Genomic DNA, 21,278 nt, shown 5'->3' with positions numbered 1-21,278 from the left:
AAACAGTAGAAATGTTTAATCCATAACAAAAATTCAATGTTTAGGTTTGTGAGGCATAAAAACATATGTACAGTACTGTGCAAAAGTTTTAGGCACTTATGAAAAATGTTGCATTGTGAGGATTTCTTCAAAAATAATACCATACATTGTTTTCATTTATCATTAACAATATAAAGTCCAGAAAGAATTTGGTGTGGCCAAAAAAAGCATCAATTCTCCTAGGTACACCTAGACACTGTTTTTCATTTTATTGGCAGATAGGATGTTCCAAGCTTCTTGGAGAATTCACCACAGTTATTTTATCTATTTAGGATGTCTCAATTGCTTCTGTCTCTTAATGTGATCCCAGACTGACTTGATGTTCAGTGGGGGGCACTGTAGGGGCCATGCCATCTGTTGCAGGGCTCCTTGTTCTTCTATTTGGAAAAGTAATGTTTGGGAGTCTAAAATGTATATTTCCTATTGACACACTAAAGCCGAAGATACAAATAACAATCTTAAGACAAATGTTCTTGTGAAACATCTTATTTGCCTAAGACTTTTGCAGAGTAATGTATATGATCAACCAACACAATATAAAATAACGACAGTGCAGCATTGGCCCAACAGAGCAAACCAAATCATGGGCCAGTCAGCCATCCTTACTATTGTGCCCTGCACTGCATTGATTTAAATGGTCAGTGGTTTTGCTTCTGATAGCAAATCAAAAAATCTACGTTTTTAAATTTGTTTTTGACATGAACAAATATAATTAATACCGTATCCCCATACCAGAACAAACAAACACAATCTCAAAATAAATAATGTATAGCAGACTCTTACTTAAACAGGTAGGGGCACACATTCAACATGGCCATAACATTGCTTTTCAGTAAAACACGGTAGTTTGGGCAGATTTGATTCATTGCATGGAACTTTTCATTTTAAAGGCACATTCACATTGAAATACACTGGGGTCTCTTATTTTGAAATGTATGCACTTCATTGCTTCCAGCTGCTCATCCAAAGAAATAAGGGATATAAAATGTGCACTCCTACAATAATCTACAACGTATAACAATATAAACAATTAAAGTAAATATTGTCATATTTCATCAACACTTTATCATCATCATCATCAACAGTTGATTTTTAGTGATAGTTTGTCATAATTTTCCGATTTGGCCTAATGATTGTGAACTGCTCTGCAACAGCTGGAAACACTAACAAGCCCCTGCGTGCTTGGAGAAAATACAACAGTGCCACGTTTTCACTTTGAAGGATGCAGCACATGCATTTATTTAATACGGATAATGTGCAACAAACGTCCATATTCTGTAAAACAGGTCGCATCGTTTCCGGTTCAGGACCTCTGTACGTGCTATGTTGAATATGGCACTGTTTTACATGCATTGAGGTACACAGCAGAAATCGCTGTTAGGATTATCCCGCTTCTGGCACTTTATTGGTCTTGACAAACATTTTCTTCTTCTCAGTAATATTCAGATATTAAAATCGAATAAAATGCCAAAAATAAAAAGCACTAGCTAGGTTAGCTGATTACCTTAAAGTCCATAGCTATCGCTATCAGTTTATACTGCTGTTTCCACCTTCTTATATTTTTGACATAAAGCTTATTAAATTGTATTCTTTTTTTGAATACGTTTGATAATCACATTAGGTCATATCACGATTCCTGTCTTTCCTCAACCAAATTGAAAACCTCACTTTTGTTGTAACATTTAAGATATTTAAGACTTTTTATGACCTTACATTTTGGAAAACTGAATTTAAGACATTAAGACTTTTTAAGGATCTGCGGGAACCCTGGAAAGAAACATGTCCGACTCTTAATAAATAGACAAAACAAAAAATTATACATGGCATCTGAATGAATGATGCATTTATATAGCGCTTTTCTAATACTATACTCAAAGAGCTTATACATCTGTATAAATGTGCATTTTCAAAGACTTAAAGCTTTATTGACTGCTAAAAATTTTAGACATATTTGTTGCTGTCTATAATGAGAATCACAAAAACACTTCGCAATCGCAATGACCCAACCTGCCTTCATCCTCTGTGGCCACTTATGAGACGGAGCCATAACCCACTGCAAAGACACTTAAGCTAGTCAACCTGTCCAAGAGAGACAGAGGCTTCTTACTAAAATCAACAGTCTCCACTTTTCTCTAAGCATTCAAAGAGGTCTCTTAACAACGGGCCAATCTTAGATAAGGAAATACTTCATTGAAAAGGCAGAGTGGCTCTTTAAGACTCGAGCGAATGAGAGACGCTGTATGGGCAGTTTGACCATTGTGTCTAGGCCCACACTAACCTGGGTGGCAGTGCCATTACCTCACTCTCTGTTATCAGATTAATGACAGCACTGGGATATATGAGTGTGTGCGAGTCATGTGTCTGTGCGAGATCAAGTCTGAGCATGTCAGTCGTGCCTCCACAAATTGCTGCTTTAATCAACAGAGTGTTTAACAGTTACCAGGGCAGAAGACATGACAGACAGCAGGCAGTGTGCAGCCAGGAGCTCTCCTCTCCCACACTGTGAAGGGCAATTAAGGGATCAAGCCTCAACAGGGGGAGGGACAGAAAAAAGGAGGGAATGAGAGGGAGGGAGAGAGAAATGTGTAGAATGCTATCCTCATCCCATTCAGTACTAATATCAAACTAAATGAATTAAAAAGTGCGAAATAGAAGTTAAAGTCTGATTCTGAACTCCAAAAAGTTTTGCTCCATATGATAAATTTGTTTACGCAAATGTAAGAGGAAATGCACAGAAATGCATGGAAAGGGAATTTTCAGAAAAAAATGCAGATTTGCTGTAACTTCTGTTAAGCAAATGAAAATCAACAAACTTCATAATGAACTGAACATTTTTGCCACAGTAAAATAAAGAAATAAGCCTCTCGAGTCTGAGCATTGCAGTGATTTTACCATGGGAAACAGGTGTTCTTAGGCACAATGTGAGGCAAAGTATGCTTTTATAAAACATTGGCAACCGCACTATGATAAAAGTCATCAATGTTCAAAAAACATTTTAATTCATTATTAATTATTTTCTGAATAAACCATTAATTCATTATTAATGATTATATAAATAAACCATTCTTCTGCCAAGTAACCATTCTTCTGCCTACATTAGCCTAATTGTAATCAGAATATAGTATATAAGGTCTCTGGCTTACAAAACAACACTCCCCTCTGGTGGTCGACCTGTTTTACTGTTGTTTTTAGGGCTGCAAGGAAAGGTAGGAGAAATTAGTCTGAACTTACTGAGGTCTTCTGCCAGCTGAACCCTCCTGCCTGTGATTAGCTGGACTTTCTTCTCATTGTCCTCTCCAAAGTCATCTAACACTTCTTTAACATTCTTTTCTAAGCGCCGCACTGCAAAGCCAACAAAAACAAATAATCACATATTTGTGTTGTTTGAACCTGGAAGGTAATACTACCAATCCTCTCATTCGCTGTGCCCTGTGTCTCATTGGGGCTTCATTAATTAGTAACCAGAATGACTTTCTTAGTTTATATGATTCATACCAAGGAACCAAAACTGAGGACCTGGTTGCAGGAAAGCTTGAAGGTGAGAACCAATTCACATACCTTCTGTATTGGTGAGCTGCTGTCTGAGAGTATTGGCTGTGATGGCTAACATCCTCTGGATCCTCCAGAACAAAACCACATCATTACACTCCAGCTGGAACATAGAGAGATAAGCGTATTACTACCGTTCATTTAAATGAAAATTGCTTTTTCAATTTGTCCAAGAGAGAAGCTAAAACCTTTTAGTAAGGGGAAACTGCGCTGACATTGAGAATCCTAGCAAAATATGAGCCAATTCAAACACAGACATCTATTAATTTTACAGACAATGTCTGTTCAGTTAAAGAAATGGTTTTAATGTATGAAATGAAAATACTGCAGGCAAAAGTTCAACAAAGGGATTTAATTCCCCCAAGGGTCTATAAAGTATTTCTATCATCTCTACCTCAGAATCTATAAAGTGCCTCTGGTAGTAGTAGAAACCTCGCCGGCAGAGGTTACAATGAAACAAAGCTTTCTGCAGGAAGTGACGACGAAAGAGCTGGTGCCACGTGTCCTTGATCTACAGAAATGGGGGGGATAAATAATTTTCAGATCAAGAATATATAAAAAAAAAAAAATACATCCCACACATTTTAATATACAGACTGCACTCCTAGAAATCCTCTACACAGTGTCTTACTGACCAGTACGGGGTCCACCTCCACCCCACGTCCCTCCAGATTTTTGCGTACTGTAGTGACCTCATCATTGGCCAGGTAAGCGGTGTGATCCTCATGCAGCTTCAGTAGACGCTCTAGCTCATTTTTGGTTTCATTACGGATGTGCTATAGAAAGGATCAAAAGTGTGACAACTCATCACTTGCACATGCTAAAATATGACTTAAACAACATGAAATTGCCAAAAAACATGTAAAAGTATTGACAGTCAGTATGGCCTCTCTAACCTGCTCTGGTGTTCGATTTTTCCAGCTCAACCACCTCTGTTTCCAGTCTGGCCCTACCATATCTGATATTACGAAGTCCGCTGAAAAACAAAAAGTTGAGTCAGACATCCCATATAGAGAATTCCAGAAAGAAATAAAGGAAACGAAAGCAAGAACGAAAGAAAGACTGTTTGAGTGATTTTAGTATATGACTGGTGGACATACTGTCTTTAAGGCGAGAGTGTAGCGTTTCCTCCATGAACTGAATAGCAGCATCCCACTGGGGCTTGTCTGTGATAGAGCGATCCTCCAGAGCGTTGTGTTGAATCACTCTCTGCAACACACATACGTGAGTCACATTTTCCAACCGCACTTAACAAGGAAACACTCCACTATTATGTAATTACATTGTAATATCTAACTAATATGTTATAAACCACATTTAAAGGTGTCTGCCAATTGATTTACCAAGCTGTCCATGGCCCTTTCGTTCCACATGTGACGATTGATGCACTCATCCTTGACGGCTTCCTTAAGCTTATCAAAGATGTCATCCTGGTCTTTTCCTTTGTATTCTGCCATGAAGCGGGCAAACTCCTCCTGCAACGTCTCCCAAGCAACCTTAGCAGCAAATAAAGTGGATAATTTTTTTAACTTTTTAAAGCTATTAATGGCACTCTAAACCCAGTTAAGTCTATTTCAAATAGCTTTTTTCCTGAGCCTTAAATTTTTTTGGTCAATACCCTAATGTGACATTTACAGTATTGTGTATAACTTGTCTGGGTGATCAACATTATTCATTACCTCCAGTGCTTTATGAGGAAGCTGTTTATCAGTCCACTGCTTGAGTTTGATGTCTACAGTGGTGTTGAAAGTGCCAGAGTTCATGGTCTGGGCAGCAGGCAGGTAGATGTTCTCAATCACGTGTGTTGACACCCTCTCCCACAGCTTTTTCTGCAAGATGGACTCCCTGAAATAAGGATTTAAAATGATTTATGTTCAATGATTCATTGTTCATTGTGATAGATCTACATAAACGTACTAATGTTAACTAATATTTAAGCCGTCTGGGATTGCACATCTGGGATGGCATGTATGAGATGAGAGAATATTTTTTTTTGTGGTGAAATATCCCTTTAATATTCAGATAAAACTATAAGTAAACAATCTGTGGTTGATTCACCCAAAAAGTTTAAACACTGTGTCTCTGTGGTGCTATCAAAAATTTGCTCTGTTAGTTTAAACATCCCAATTTGCCCGATATATCAACATTAGCTAAACCAAGGCTGTGTGTTTGGGACGGGACTATCTGTTTTCCAACCAATTAAAGAAGGGATAAGTGTTCAAGAAACCTGTTTGAAAACAATCATTACTTTTGCTATTCAGTCTGGCAACCCTAATGTCACAGAAAAAACAGTCGTGCTGAAAGTATAAATCTCTCACCACTGTCTCTCACCTTCCACCCTACTTGTAATTCTTTGAGCAATTTGAACCTTTGTATTGCAGCATGTCATTGCCTCTTATTATGAATAACCTTTGTGGATTTCCTTATTTGTAAGCCACTTTGGATAAAAAAAATGAATTCTGCTAAATGAATAAATGTAAATATAATGTAAATGCTGATGTTAAGACAAAGATGTGAATATTCTAAATGGTGACAGCCAAGCTCATTTATCATAAAGAGGCCCTCATATTTCATAGCATCCTGTTTGCTTTGTTCTATCATGGTACATCAATATACACACATCTCCAATACCAACATACACCAACATATAGCATTGCTCATAAAAGCCACCCTCCAGCTATTCATCATGCCATTGATTTGAGAGGCTGATGGAGTGCACTAGGCTACCTACAAACATCTGATCCATTCCATTTAGCCTACTCCTTTGGGTTTTGTGTTCATAAATTTCACATACATTTTACAGCTCTTTGTCAGCCCTGAAGCCACAAGATGGAGAGTCTAATGTCTACCAGGCAACAAGGAGTTGTAGGAGTGAGATGCCATTAATAGGTCTAGTTGTGTTGAGTAGAATATACTGTATATAAGAAAGCCACTCACACGATACCACATGTTCAGTATTAACCAGTTTTTCACATTGGATGTTTCAGAATGCAAATAACATACAGTATAGAGACATCACTGCAGCATGTTTATTGTGTTTATTTAGAGTCCCACAGACACCATACACCAACCCCTACACTTTCCCTTACAAAAATTAAACCGGATGCAAAAAGGTGTGTCAATAGGTGGATAAGAATACAGGTCACCCGCAAGAAAAAAAAAGCATTTCCACACCATTGTTACACCCCACTTTACAGCAGTGACAATGGTTTAGCTTCACTTTCTTTCTATCTTCAAATAGCCATGCTGTGTGGCAGGTGCTATTTACACCTAGTGCAAATAGTCACTCTGTTGAATTTATGTCCTTTTGTCTAAATTCAATGCAGTATATAGTGACTCACTTTGTACAACACTTAATAATGCAGATAAAAGTCTTAAAGACAGTACATGCTGTTCATGCATCAAGTACCAAATCTTTTGAAGACATACGATCACTTTATTGAAATAAATATATCCAGAAATCCAATATGGCTTTAAACCTCATTGGTTCTTGCATGTCTCTTGACCAAACATCATGACATTTGGTCACAAGAAGCACAAGAACCAATAAGGTATGATGTTATCGGCATAAATGCCACATTGAATTTCAGAAACATTTAAATACTAATTAAATTATTTTATTTGAGGCTGAATAACATTACAGTCTGTTCAACATACCAAATGATTGTATGTAGGGAAGTACTGATACAAATTTTTTGAGAATGAGTACGAGTACTGTTACTTTTTTAGGTACTCGCCGATACAGTGTCCGATACCAGTTTTCAGCAGTGATCTATTTCTGACATACTTTTTTCATTTAACTGAGTTTTTATTTTGGCTGAACTTTTATTCTGAAGTGTTTCTGTGTCATTAGAATAAGGAGCTCTGATGTAATGATGGCAGATTCTTAATCCGGAAAAGCCGGTCGCTACATGAATCACAGTAATAATTAAACCGCAAAATGCTACCATATAAATAAATAAATATGCAGTCTGTATATGACTTGTGCTAAAAAGTGAAATAGCGCTCTGCCTGCTGTCATCTTCTACAAACAGAACATGCGATTCTCATCAGAGTGTATTCTGTCATTTGCACATGCAAATTATCTGTTTATCTAATTTAAATAGCAGATTTTGCTGTTAAATAATCTCACTAGGACAAGACCCAGCTGCCCTCCTCACTAGACCCACTGCAGTTCGTGTATTGTCCAAACCGTTCAACAGACGATGCCATCGCATCCACCCTCCACCTGGCCCTCACCCACCTAGATGAAAACGACTCATACGTTCGAATGCTGTTCATAGACTTCAACACAATCATTCCTCAGCACCTGATTGGAAAGCTGAACATGCTGGGGCCGGACACCTCCCTCTGCAACTGGATCCTGGACTTCCTGACTGGGAGACCTCAGTCAGTCTGGATCGGGAACAGCATCTCCACCACCACCACACTGAGCACTGGGGCCCCCAGGGCTGTGTGCTCAGTCCACTGCTGTTCACTCTGCTGACTCACGACTGTGCAGCATTGCACAGCTCGAATCACATCATCAAGTTCGCCGATAACAGGACTGTGGTGGGTCTCATCAGCAAGAACGACGAGTCAGCATACAGAGAGGAGGTGCAGCGGCTAACGGATTGGTGTAGAGCCAACAACCTGTCTCTGAATGTGGACAAAACAAAAGAGATGGTTGTTGACTTTAGGAGAGCACAGAGTGACCACTCTCCGCTGAACATCGACAGCTCCTTTGTGGAGATCGTCAAGAGCACCAAATTCCTTGGTGTTCATCTGGCTGAGAACCTTACCTGGTCCCTCAACACCAGCTCTATTACCAAGAAAGCCCAGCAGCGTCTCTACTTTCTTTGAAGGCTGATGAAAACACATCTCCCACCCCCCATCCTCACTACATTCTATAGAGGGACTATTGAGAGCATCCTGAGCAGCTGCATCACTGCCTGGTATCACTGCGCAAAGCCCTGCAGAGGATAGTGAGGACAGCTGAAGATCATCTGGGTCTCTCTTCCCTCCATCAAAGATATTTACAAAAAACACTGTATCCGCAAAGCAACCAGCATTGTGCATGACCCCACACACCCCTCACAAAAACTCTTCACCCTCCTGCCGTCTGGCAAGAGGTACCGAAGCATATTGGCCCTCACGGTCAGACTGTGTAACAGCTTCTTCCCCCAAGCCATCAGACTGAATACTCAAGAGACTGGACTGACACACACACACACGTGTCCTGAGTTGCACTTTAATTATTGTCACTTTATAACTGGCTGCTACCTCAATAACTGCTATGTGCATAGAACACTATCTCATAGTATGTTATGTTTACATTTGGCATTTTTAGAAACTGTCATCATTTCATACTACTGTGTACTGGTCGGTGCTGCACTGTTAATCACTGTGCCTATTGTCCCATTAATTTTTGTAATTTATTGTACTGTCCCGTACGTTTTGCACACGTTTGCACATGCACTTTACATAGGTATGTTATTTAGTCTGTGTAGTCTCATGTGGTTCTATATTTGTCCTGTGTTGTTTTATGTAGCACCATGGTCCTAGAGGAACGTTGTCTCGTTTCACTGTGTACTGTACTAAATGTATATGGTTGAACGACAATAAAAACCACTTGACTTGGCTTTAATCTGTGTGCTGAATGTTTACGTAATAAAATTAGTTTTTAGTATCGGAGCATTTTTACGAGTACAAGTACATGATATGTATCGGAGTAACTTAGTATCATAAGACTTGAAATATGACCTACAAGTCTCATAGACTAATTTTATGGCATTTTTGGGGCTTTATTTTGTATAAAAGAAATTATAAAAAAAATAATACGCACTGCTGGTGTATTGAATTCAACATGAAATGTATTAAATTATTTATTTTAGTGTTCCACAAAAGAAAGTCGTACATATTTGAAACTAAATGAGGGTAAATGATGACAGAATTAAACATTTTGGGTGAATTATTCCTTAATGAAAAGAGAGGGAGAGTACTCACCAGTGTTTTGGTGTCACCTGACTCAAGTTGATCACCTCGTCCAAGATCTCATTTTTGGCTTTCTCATAGAGCTCGTTCTATGGATGAAGAGCATGACATAAACAGTCATATAATCCATTTATGCTGTCATCAAAACAACGTTTACAAAAGTACAGGCTACAACTAATATTCTTGTGATTATTTGCCATAGTTAAATTAGGATACTGGTCTAACAACTCAACCAGGATCTGATTCTTACCCTGTCAAGCTCTCGTAAACGAGGGTAGTTGTTCTTCCACTCAGTCTCCAGGTTAAATCGGGATGCTGGTGAATTAAGGAGGAAAATGCGTGTTGATTATTTTCATAAATGTTCAGAGAGTCATAAAATAAATGTAATTTTTTTGGGAGTTTGAAGTCTTCAAACGCTACATATTATGTCAATAGCTATTAGAGGCTTATAGGATATTTATAGGCTATTTATAGAATATATTTTTAACCACAGCTAGCAGCAGACAGGTGGTTGGAGGGGAGAAGTTGAAACAACCCACATGGTTGTTATGAATAAATATTACAAAGACAAACCTTTTTTCCTTTGAAATTAAATGCACTGATAAATTGTGCACAGTAAGATCAGGACCGTTCATTAAGAAAGTTGGGTCAATTTTGACCTAAAAAAAAACTGTAGTAAGTAGGTTAGAGGTTGGTTAAACTAGGGCTGGGTATTGCCAGCCACTTTAGGAAATTATATACATCACGATACATATCTAACGATTCAATATATTGCAATACATCACTATTTCATAATTGGATTGGGATTGAAACTGATCCAAACGCATGAGAGAAACAGTCAATCTATCTCACGCCTCATAGAAGTGTCTCTAACACTGAGAAACGCCGGTCTCAGAGTTTGCACTTATTAAGATGACCTGCCTCTTCATTGAGCTGTTAGACATGATATGTAAACACAAATAGTAAAAAAAAAACGATACAGGGATCTCAAGTATTAATACAATATTGCAGGAAAAAGTATCACGATATATCGATATACGATTGTATCGGCACAGCCCTAAATTAAAGTGATTATTTGCAACTTTTGTTTCTTTTATCAACTACATTCACTATGAAACAATGTGTTCAATGTTCATTTAGCCACCTAAAATAATATACTGAACTTTGTCATAAACTTTTCAATGAAAACAGCCTTATTCCTCATACGTTCTGCATTTCCCTCCATCTCTTCCCCCTACAGGGACTCTGAACAGGCGTGCACTGTATCAGCAACGCCACGTTCCCCAGATACCCTTCATCCCCAGCACACGCTGGTTGGCCATCTCACTTACACAATGGAGATGACGCTAATTGCTCTGGTTATCGGGCTGGCCCCAGTGCAGCTGCAAAGATCGATAGCCCACACAAAGGTTTGAGGAGCATTCCTGGTCAGGTAATAAATCTAGAGGAAGCGCATTAGCAGAGGTGGCCTGTTAATTGGCAGTGTGGAGGTCTACAGCGTACCATGTACATAATGCCTGAGCAGAGTGGACAATGAGGTGAGATGTGATGGGAATCAACACACACAGGACTGGAAACAAGCTCTACTGAGTTGGGTTTCAGAGTTAAGTGGCTGTCGTGCTGTTAGTTTGGTTTCTATTAAGGTTTATTTACTGGGTCTCCTGAGAGCTGATGTGTACACAGCTTCTCGAAATGCCCTTGAAAATCAGCATATTATGAAAAGTCTAAAAATAGCAAAGACCAAGCTAAAGGCCTAAAATGTAGTGCCTGTACCTATTTTGTGTCAAGGTTTTCAGATATGTCTTAAAGGGCCAGATCTAGAGGACAACCAATATATGTTTTTTAATGGCCAATGTCGTTATCGAGAGATTAGGGTAGCCAATATATCACTCTATTTAATATAATAGTAATTATACAACAGTTAGACCCAGCCCTCAAATCTGGTTGGACTAGAGACATTCCAAGAGCACTTATGTCTCAAACCATCAGCACTTTGATACATTTACTGTTTGTATCACTCCACTTGTTTTCCTGGAAATCTAAACTAAAGTGTAAGAGCAGATGTCAAAATGCAGCTAGATGAGAGTCTTTACATTTTTAAACATTAACGATTTTAGCCAGCAGGTGGAAATTTTTTTTTTAATGTTGTTAGCCAGTTAAGTTGACTGAGAAAGCGATGTCAGCCAGCAAGAGCTTTCTTTGAAGTCACCAGCAAAATAATGTAACTTTTATTTAGTATTATATTTACTCAAACTTTCACACAAAACTTGAACTTTCAGCTATAAAAGTTTCCCCTGGTTTCAGGTTAGAGTACCATTTTAGTTATTGTTTGCACAAAGAAATTTTAATACATTAGGAATAAGAAAATAGCAGCAGTGCACACAGTAGTCCAGTAACCATGCACGGTATGTGCACATTAGCAATCTCACTCTCTCACAAAATGACTGAAATCAAACTAATTGTACATGTAGTTAATTCAGAAAGTATTCAGACCCCTTCGTTTTTCACATTTCGTTATGTTGAAGCCGCATGCTAAAATGCTTTAAAAAAAATATATTCACATCTATCTACACTCCATACCCCATAATGACAAAGCAAAAACAAGATTTTTGAAAACTTTGAAATATCACATTGACATAAGTATTCAGACCCTTAACTCAGTACTTTGCTGAAGCACCTTTGGCAGTGATTACAGCCTGAAGTATTTTTGTGTATGATGTGACAAGATTGGCACACCTGGACTTGGGAATTTTCTGCTATTTTCTCTGCAGATTCTCTCAAGCTCTGTCAGATTGGATAGTGACCGTCGGTGAACAGCCATTTTCAAGTCTCTCCAGAGATGTTCGATTGGGCTCAAGTCCGGGCTCTGGATGGGCCACACAAGGACATTCACAGAGTCCCTAATCCTCCCTTACGTTGTCTCTGACGTAATGATGACAGACTTAATGTGTACTTGGGGTCATTGTCCTGTTGGAAGGTGAATCTTCGGCCCAGTCTGAGGTCCTGAGTGCTCTGAAACATGTTTTCATTAAGGATATCTCTATATTTTGCCATGTTAAGCTTTCCTTCAACCCTGACCAGCCCCCCAGTCCCTGCTGCTGAAAAACACCCCCACAGCATGATGCTACCTCAACCATGCTTCACTGTTGGGATGGCATTGCGCAGGTGATGATGATGCTTGGAATTGAGGCCAAACAGTTCAATCTTAATTTCATCAGACCAGAGAATCTAGTTTCTCACCATCTGAGTCCTTCCAAGTGGGCTTTCATGTGTCTTGCACTGAGAAGAAGCTTCCATCTGGCCACTCTGCCATAAAGCCCAGATCAGTGGAGTGTTGCAGTGATGGTTGTCCTTCTGCAAGTTTCTCCCATCTCCACACATGATCTCTGGAACTCAACCAGAGTGATCTCTCTTACCATGGCCCTTCTCCCCCATTGCGCAGTTTGGCTGGGCAGCCTGCTCTAGGAAGATTCCTTGTTGTTCCAAACTTCTTCCATATAAGAATTATTGAGGCCACTGTGCTCTTGGGAACCTTCAATGCAGTTGAAATGGGATGAGATCCAGAGAAATGGGATGCACTTGAGCTTAATTTGAAGTGTCATAGTAAAGGGTCTGAATACCTATGTCAATGTGATATTACAGTTTTTTTTTAATACATTTGCAAAGTTATCAAAAATCTTTAGATTTTTTTGCTTTGTCATTTTGGGAAATGGAGTTTAGATTGATGTGAAAACAATTATTATGGAAGTGAGGGCATGGTCAAGCGCCCGTCTGGGGAGAGGCAGAGCATTAAGGACATCCACCTGAGATTAATTGTAACTAATTACCATTTTCATGTTCACAGTGAGAGCCGGGGAGATAAAAGTTGGCCCAGTCCACCGAAAGGCAGAGAGAGCCCGGCTGAGAAGCTGTTTGTGTGTTTGAATTGAAACTTCACCATTGTGTTTTATGCGAACATGTTTATTTTCTGTTAATAAAAAGTGGCATTCCGGAATTGGAATCGCCATGTCCCGTTCCCTCTCCCCAGATGGATACTTGACCACACCTTCAACTCCAAAATGATTTAAAGCATTTTAGCATAAGGCTGCAACGTAACAAAAAGTGAAAAAAAGAAGGGGTCTGAATACTTTCTGAATGCACTGTAGAGTACACAGAATATGACATTTACTTAAAGTGCATGTGAAGTGCTTTTACTTTGTAGTTGCTTTATCACTCTCGTGCGGATCCAAAGAGAGCAGCAATCAACTAAAAGCTTCCAGTTTATTAGGCACCGAAATGCCTGCTTGGAGTGTCAGGGACTGACCATCGTGCAACTTAAGTTAGAGGGACACAGTTCTCATCCAGGCTATTATAAAACGCGCTTAAAATGTATAAGAGGACTCCACATGAAGAAAACTGATATATGTAAGTTTTGTGAATTTTGTGAATGAAATCTGTTAAAACAAGATATTTGCAGATATAAGGTAAATTGATGTTTGCCTTTGTATCATTAGACAAGACAATTAACAGGTACAGGGAGCTGTTGAGAAGAAAGAGATGAACACGATGGCACTAATAACAAAATTAACTACGATTGGACATTTAATGTACATGTCTTAGAAGGCTCCTTTATTTGCAAACAGGCAATTCTTTGTGCCGTCGTGGGTTGAGAAACGAATCGTCCAAACAGCCAAATTTATTGGGCAATGTGGATCATTTAAGAATTCTGACAATCTGATGATTTATCGGTCAACAACTAGCCCAATGAACAAAAAGTTTGAGAGCTAGGGTGGAAGTCACAAAACATTTGTATGGTTTCACAAGACTTGGAATAGACCATTTTGATTATACAGGTTTAGAACGAATGAGTTCATGTTGAACAAGCCCTTTAAGGTCTGTCATGTGTGAATCAGTTGTGTAAGCTACTTTGTGAATCTCTTCATGATCTTACCTTTGAAGGCATCTGCTTGTTGTTCCACTGATTCTCTCACCATCTTCCAAAAGCAGTCTGACACAGCAAGACTCAGGTTCTTTGTGGTCACCTGGTGAGCTTTCAGCATGCCTTCCCTATAACAGTGGGTGCAAATCATCCAATTAAAACAGGTGACCAAATACAATATAAATTAGGTAAACTATAAATCTGTTTTTGAGTCCTACCTTAGCAATCTGGAGTTCTGGAAGAAGTCTTCTTCATAGTCTTTGATAGAGTCTATACTCTCATTGCTACTGCCTATAAAAACACCATGGGTTTGAATGATTCCTTTAAAGTCCAGAAATAAATTCAACAAGAAAGATGTGATTTTTACCTTTGCCAGTTACAACAGCAAAGTAGCCCAATGCCTTCATTGGGAATAATTTGCCTTCAACTATTTGCTGGATCTACAAAGAGGAAAAATGTATAATAACGAAGCAAATAACCTTTTTTGTTGAGTTCTAAAACATGAATCTCACCACTTGCACACAACTCTATGGACCCTTTTCACATTTCTGGTTTTGGAACACATGAGTAAGCCATTGAGGGGTAAACTTCTATAGCAGTGAATAGGAGACCACAAATATTGTTTTGTGTTTACATTTAGTCCAACAGCAAAATAAAAAATCCACTACTTCCAAGAGGAAAAATACAACAGCCAGAAGAGGAAAAAGATGCAAAATTTAAAGGTACTCAAGCAGCTCATTTTTTAAACACCAGCACAGAAGTATTGTCTAGTTTTGTTTGTTAATGCCAGGGAAATGTAATATTGTACATTTACATAAAATAATACAAATCTATAAAATATTAGAAAAGGTTTGCAAGATTTATGCTGCTAAATAATGCGGAAATGCTTATTCACAGTCTGTGAAAAGGGTCAATTTCTTCAGTGTGAGACTCACAGGTCTCGCTCTAGTGCCTAACATAGTAAGTAACATATATTATTGGAAGTTCATGTAAAACCAAACAGGTGAAAAATGGTCTTACTCTGCTTGGACTAGCCAGGTTCTTTTCTGCCATGTCAACCTTGGTAAGAACAAAGATGGTCCTTTTTCCCTGAGGGTCTATCTGACTGACCAGATCAGTGACTATACTACGTTCCGCATCTACTGAGCCATCTGAAAGAAAAAGAGAAAAAGAAACAGCGATGGTTAGAAACAGCACTAGTATTTTAAGACAAATATTTCAGAGCCTTTTAATGAAGGGTTAAAAAAAAAATCACCCTGAATGCAAAGGATGATGGCATTTGGATTCTGCATGTAGGCTTTGCTAATGCTGAAAATTGTTTCCTTAGTGTCAGCAGCCATGCCAGTTGTCACAGTCTGCACACAAATGAGAAGTAAACAAAAGATTACTGAAAGCAGACATCTCAAAGAACTTCTGATCTTTTTTCTGTCAATGAACAGTGTTTCGTGTTTTGCTTGGTATGAATGTATAGGCTCTATTAAGAGAGAATAACATCTAAATGTACATAACACTTACACTAATGACTCCTGGCAAGTCAACCAGCACCATTCTCTGGATTCCTGGGCCTTTTACACTTAAAGAGATGGTCTGAAAATGACAAAAACACAAATAGGTACTGATATTACAAATTTCAAAGCATTCAGGCAGATTCAAAAGGAAAACTTTTCATAAGGCATTAGGTCAATAAGGAATATCTTGATCTCACCTCTGGGCTGACTGTCTGGCCTTCCTTCACACTCTTCCTCATCCTGAGCTCGATCTCACGCCTCAGGGCAGCCAGCTAGAGGAATAATGGAAAAGAAAGTGGTAATGTCCGTCTGATCTGACAGCTGGTGAAATTAACTTCTAAATAACTTGACAGTTAAGGGACTTACATCTTCCTCTTTTCCAAGGTCAAACTCACGAGTGCTGTCTTTGAACACTGCTACATGATGGGGGCCTTCACTCAATGTCACCTACAGCAAATACATTACATTAAACATAAATACTATGTAGGTAAACTATTATACAGAGAAAATCAAATGCAGAACATGTACTTAGAATAGATAAACTCTGTCTATAATACAGAGGCAGATTTGGAGTGTAAAAGATTCTCCAAATACCAAATACACTGATGAGCCAAAACATTATGACCAGTGGAATTATGGAGCAGTGGAAGAAGGTCGCCTGGTCCGATGAGTCCTGTTTTCATTAACATCACGTGAACGGCCGTGTACTTGTGCGCCATTTACCTGGGAAAGTGATAGCACCAGGATGCACCGTGGGAAGACGACAAGCCGGTGGAGGAAGTGTTATGCTCTGGGCAATGTTCTGCTGGGAAACTCTGGGTCCATTTATATGGACATCCCTTTGACATGTGCCACCTACCTAAACATCATTGCAGACCAGGTACACCCCTTCATGGCAATGCTATTCCCTGATGGCAATGGCCTCTTTCAGCTGGGTAATACACCCTGCACACATTGTTTGGGAATGGTTTGAGGAACATGATAAGTTCAAGGTGTTGCCCTGGCCTCCAAATTCCCCAGATCTTAATCCGATTGTGATCGGGGTATGTGCTGGACCACCAAGTCCAATCCATGGCGGCTCCACCTTACAAGTTAATGGACTTTAAAGATCTGCTGCTAATGTCTTAGTGGCAGATACCCCAGAACCTTCAGGGGTCTTGTAAAGTCCATGCCTCGGCAGGTCGGCACTGTTTTGACGGCACATGGAGGACCAACAGCGCACATTCCAGACAGTTTAATGACGACATTGTCCGAAAATAAATGATACATTTATTGTGAAATTTGTTTAACTCACCTTTACAGGAGACCTGGTCATCATTTCGCCAGAGCCTCTGGGGAAGATCCTGGCTTGAGCAATCATCTCCAACACACTGGTCTTTCCTGCACTCTGATCTCCAACTACCACAACCTAAACAAAAGAAGATAGGACAGAACCTGGTTATGGGGTTTTATGGGGTGTTTTATTTTGAAAGTATTCATGCAAACCACAAAGTATCATGTGTAATTCTTTGATATTCCAACATCTGAAAAGGCACATCATAAAGCAGAATGAAGACTGACCCTTGGCAGGTGATCTTGAGTGTTGTAGTTGGAGTCATAATCAGAGAGAATGTCCAGGACCTCAGAGTACATATCAATCAAAGACTTCTACAAATGATCAAGAGCAGAAAACATGGATCAGTAAGTTTCAGTGATCTGTTCTTCGTAAAAAATAATTAAGAACATTCAAATCTTACCTTGACTTTTCTTTGGTGAATACCCTTGTCATCTTTCTGCAAAACAACTTTCCTCAGTTCCTTATTCTCCTTCTCCAGACGCTCCAGCATCCGCTGGTACTTCAACTGGACAAAAAGAGATATTTTCAGTATGCAAGGGCAGAAGCTGCGTAAATGCCCCATGGTGATGTTTGAAAAGCACAGTTTTCATTCCTTTGTTGTATTTCCTACTGAAACGGGCAGTTGGGGGCAGATATTCTCATTCTAGAAAGCATTTGATTGGGAAAAAGATTTTTGCTATGTGAAGCTTATAATTGCGTATGGACACGTTGGAGAATTAACCGCCATTGTCTACTACATCTTTATTTTTACCTGCCAGACTTTTGACAACATGTAAGCATAATGCAACTGAAAACTAAAAAACATATTAAGAAAACCGAGAATGGGCATCATTATATATAATATAGATATGTAATCATATCATCTAATAAATAAATATAAATAATATATAAATAATAAATATAAATATATATATATATATATATATATATATATATATATATATATATATATATATATATATATATATATATATATATATATACACACACACACACACACACACACACACACACACACAACCGGTCAAAACTTTTGAAACACTTGACTGATTCTTTTGATCTGAAGGTGTGTGCTTAAATGTTTGAAATGCGGTTTGTAGACAAAAATATAATTGTGCCACCATATTAATTTATTTCATTATAAAACGAAAGGGTTTTTTTTGTAAAATTAACATTTATATTTTATTTCATTAAGTACTGACAAAATTTCTGCCAAATTCTAAATAAAAATATTCATTGTCATTTAGGAGCTTTTATTTGCAGAAAATGACAACTGGTCAAAAAAACAAAAAAGATACTGTGTTTTCAGGCATCGAATAATGCAAAGAAAACAAGTTCTATAAACAACACAATAGTAATGTTTTAACTTAGGAAGAGTTCAGAAATCAATATTTGGTGGAATGACCCTGATTTTCAAAATCACAGCTGTCATGAGTCTTGGAATGCTCTCAACCAGTCTTTCACATTGCTGTTGCCGGTGCAAAAATTCAAGCAGCTCCAGCTATGTTATGGTTTGTCCATCTTCCTCTTGATCACATTCCAGAGGTTTTCATTGGGGTTCAGGTCTGGAGTTTGGGCTGGCCATGGCAGGGTCTTGATCCGGTGGTCCTCCATCCACACCTTGATTGACTTGGCTGTGTGGCATGGAGCATTGTCCTGCTAGAAAAACCTTTCCTCAGAGTTGGGGAAGATAGAAGCAAGTTTTCTTCCAGGATAACCTTGTACGTGGCTTGAGTCAATTCTGCTTTACAAAGATGAATCTGCCCAATTCCAGCCTTGCTGAAGCACCCCAGATCATCATCCATCCTCCACCTGGTCGTCTAATGGTTAGACGGAGACTTGAAGAGACATTGAAGCCACAGTGTCTCGCACCCACTGTGAAATTTGGTGGAGGATAACTGATGATCTGGGGGTGCTTCTGCTAGGCTGGAATCGGGCAGATTCATCTTTGTAAAGGACGCATGACTCAAGCCACGTACAAAAATGACTTTTTTCATGGGGGCCTGGGTAGCTCAGCGAGTATTGATGCTGACTACCACCCCTGGAGTCCTGAATTCGAATCCAGGGCGTGCGGAGTGATTCCAGCTAGGTCTCCTAAGCAACCAAATTGTCCCGGTTGCTAGGGAGGGTAGAGTCACATGGGGTAACCTCCACACACGCTATGTCTCCGTGGTAACACACTCAACAAAAAACGTGATAAGATGAGCGGACTGACGGTCTCAGACATGGAGACAACTGAGATTTGTCCTCCACCACCCGGATTGAGGCGAGTCACTATGACACCATAAGGACTTGGAGTGCATTGGGGATTCCAAATTGGGGAAAAAAATAAAATAAAAAAATGCTTGTGATGTTTTTTTGCATCGTGATAAGTTGAATGCCACTTTGGTGAATTAAAATACCAATTTCCTTCCGAAACAGCAAAATCAGTACATTATTCCAAACTTTTGTCCGCCAGTGTGTGTATATATATATATATATATATATATATATATATATATATATATATATATATATATATATATATATATATATATATACAGCAGGTGAAATAAGTATTGAACACGTCAACATTTGTTTCAGTAAATATATTTCCTAAGGTGCTATTGACATTACATTTTCACCAGATGTTGGTAACAACCCAAGTAATCCATACATACAAAGAAACCAAAACAAATTATGTATGATAATGTGAAATGACACAGGGAAAAAGTATTGAACACATGAAGAAAGGGAGGTGCAAAAAGACATGGAAAGCCAAGACAACAGCTGAAAACTATCAGTAATTAAAAAGCAATCCAGCCCCTTGTCAGTGCAAATTAATATCAGCTGGTTCAGTCCCAACTGATGGCCTACAAAAAGGTCTCATTGCCAAGGTGTCACACAAGACACATCTCATGATGGGTAAAAGCAAAGAGCTGTCTCAAGACCTTCGAAACCTAATTGTTGCAAAACATAACGATGGCATTGGTTATAGGCGCATTTCTAAGCTTCTGAATGTTCCAATGAGCACTGTTGGGGCCATAATACGGAAGTGAAAAGACAATCATTTCACCATAAATTTGCCTCGACCAGGTGCTCCTCGCAAGATTTCTGACAGAGGAGTGAAAAGAATAATCAGAAGATTTGTCCAAGAGCCAAGGACCACTTGTGGAGAGCTTCAAAAAGACCTGCAATTAGCAGGTACAGTTGTCTCAAAGAAAACATTAAGTAATGCACTCCACCGCCATGGCCTGTATGCACGCTCACCACGCAAGACTCCATTGCTGAAAAAAAAAGCATGTTGAAGCTCGTTTAAAGTTTGCTGCACAACATTTGGAAAAGCCAGTGAAATACTGGAAGAATATAGTGTGGTCAGATGAGAGCAAAATTGAACTGTTTGGATGCCATAATACACAACATGTTTGGAGGAGAAATGGCACTGCACATCACCCTAAAAACACCATACCAACAGTGAAGTTTGGAGGTGGGAACATCATGGTGTTGGGCTGCTTTTCAGCAAATGGTACTGGCAAACTTCACATAATTGAACAAATTGAAAAAATCTGCTGCCATCTACCAGGATGATGAAGATGAAACGAGGGTGGACATTTCAGCAAGACAATGATCCCAAACACACAGCCAAGGAAACTCTCAATTGGTTTCAAAGAAAGAAAATAATGGCCCAGCCAATCACCTGACTAAAATCCCATTTAACTGAAGATCAAGATTCATAGAAGAGGTCCACGGAACCTTCCAGATTTGAAGACTGTTTGTGTGGAAGAATGGGCCAAAATCAAACCAGAGCAATGCATCCGACTAGTTTCTCGATACAGGAGGCATCTTGAAGCTGTCATTACCAACAAAGGCTTTTGTACAAAAAATTAAATAAATATCAGTAAGCGTGTTCAATACTTTTTCCCTTTGTCATTTCACATTATTACACATAACTTAATTTGCTGAGCACATTTGTTTT

At 38.9% G+C, this 21,278-nt stretch overlaps 1 protein-coding gene across 5 annotated transcripts in view; it reads right to left on the bottom strand.

Annotated features, from left to right (window-relative positions):
- The window catches only part of opa1 (OPA1 mitochondrial dynamin like GTPase), a 59,539-nt gene that overhangs the window by 20,223 nt on the left and 18,038 nt on the right, over positions 1-21,278 (bottom strand). For all 5 annotated transcript variants that reach the window (XM_052130188.1, XM_052130190.1, XM_052130189.1 and 2 more), the window contains 21 exons: positions 17,724-17,828; positions 17,548-17,634; positions 17,282-17,395; positions 16,354-16,434; positions 16,185-16,259; positions 15,995-16,066; positions 15,735-15,834; positions 15,500-15,630; positions 14,847-14,919; positions 14,698-14,770; positions 14,492-14,607; positions 9,812-9,876; positions 9,574-9,650; positions 5,268-5,433; positions 4,932-5,084; positions 4,689-4,797; positions 4,485-4,564; positions 4,224-4,364; positions 3,983-4,099; positions 3,598-3,691; positions 3,271-3,381 (listed from right to left, as the gene is read on the bottom strand). In XM_052130188.1, coding sequence (XP_051986148.1) covers positions 3,271-3,381; positions 3,598-3,691; positions 3,983-4,099; positions 4,224-4,364; positions 4,485-4,564; positions 4,689-4,797; positions 4,932-5,084; positions 5,268-5,433; positions 9,574-9,650; positions 9,812-9,876; positions 14,492-14,607; positions 14,698-14,770; positions 14,847-14,919; positions 15,500-15,630; positions 15,735-15,834; positions 15,995-16,066; positions 16,185-16,259; positions 16,354-16,434; positions 17,282-17,395; positions 17,548-17,634; positions 17,724-17,828 — 2,140 coding nt within the window. The remainder of the gene's footprint in view (positions 1-3,270; positions 3,382-3,597; positions 3,692-3,982; positions 4,100-4,223; positions 4,365-4,484; positions 4,565-4,688; positions 4,798-4,931; positions 5,085-5,267; positions 5,434-9,573; positions 9,651-9,811; positions 9,877-14,491; positions 14,608-14,697; positions 14,771-14,846; positions 14,920-15,499; positions 15,631-15,734; positions 15,835-15,994; positions 16,067-16,184; positions 16,260-16,353; positions 16,435-17,281; positions 17,396-17,547; positions 17,635-17,723; positions 17,829-21,278) is intronic.

This window comes from Xyrauchen texanus, chromosome 7 (genome assembly GCF_025860055.1).
Source record: "Xyrauchen texanus isolate HMW12.3.18 chromosome 7, RBS_HiC_50CHRs, whole genome shotgun sequence".
Taxonomy (NCBI): domain Eukaryota; kingdom Metazoa; phylum Chordata; class Actinopteri; order Cypriniformes; family Catostomidae; genus Xyrauchen; species Xyrauchen texanus.
The sequence above is the reverse complement of the archived record's forward strand: the minus strand, read 5'-3'. Positions and strand labels throughout refer to the sequence as shown.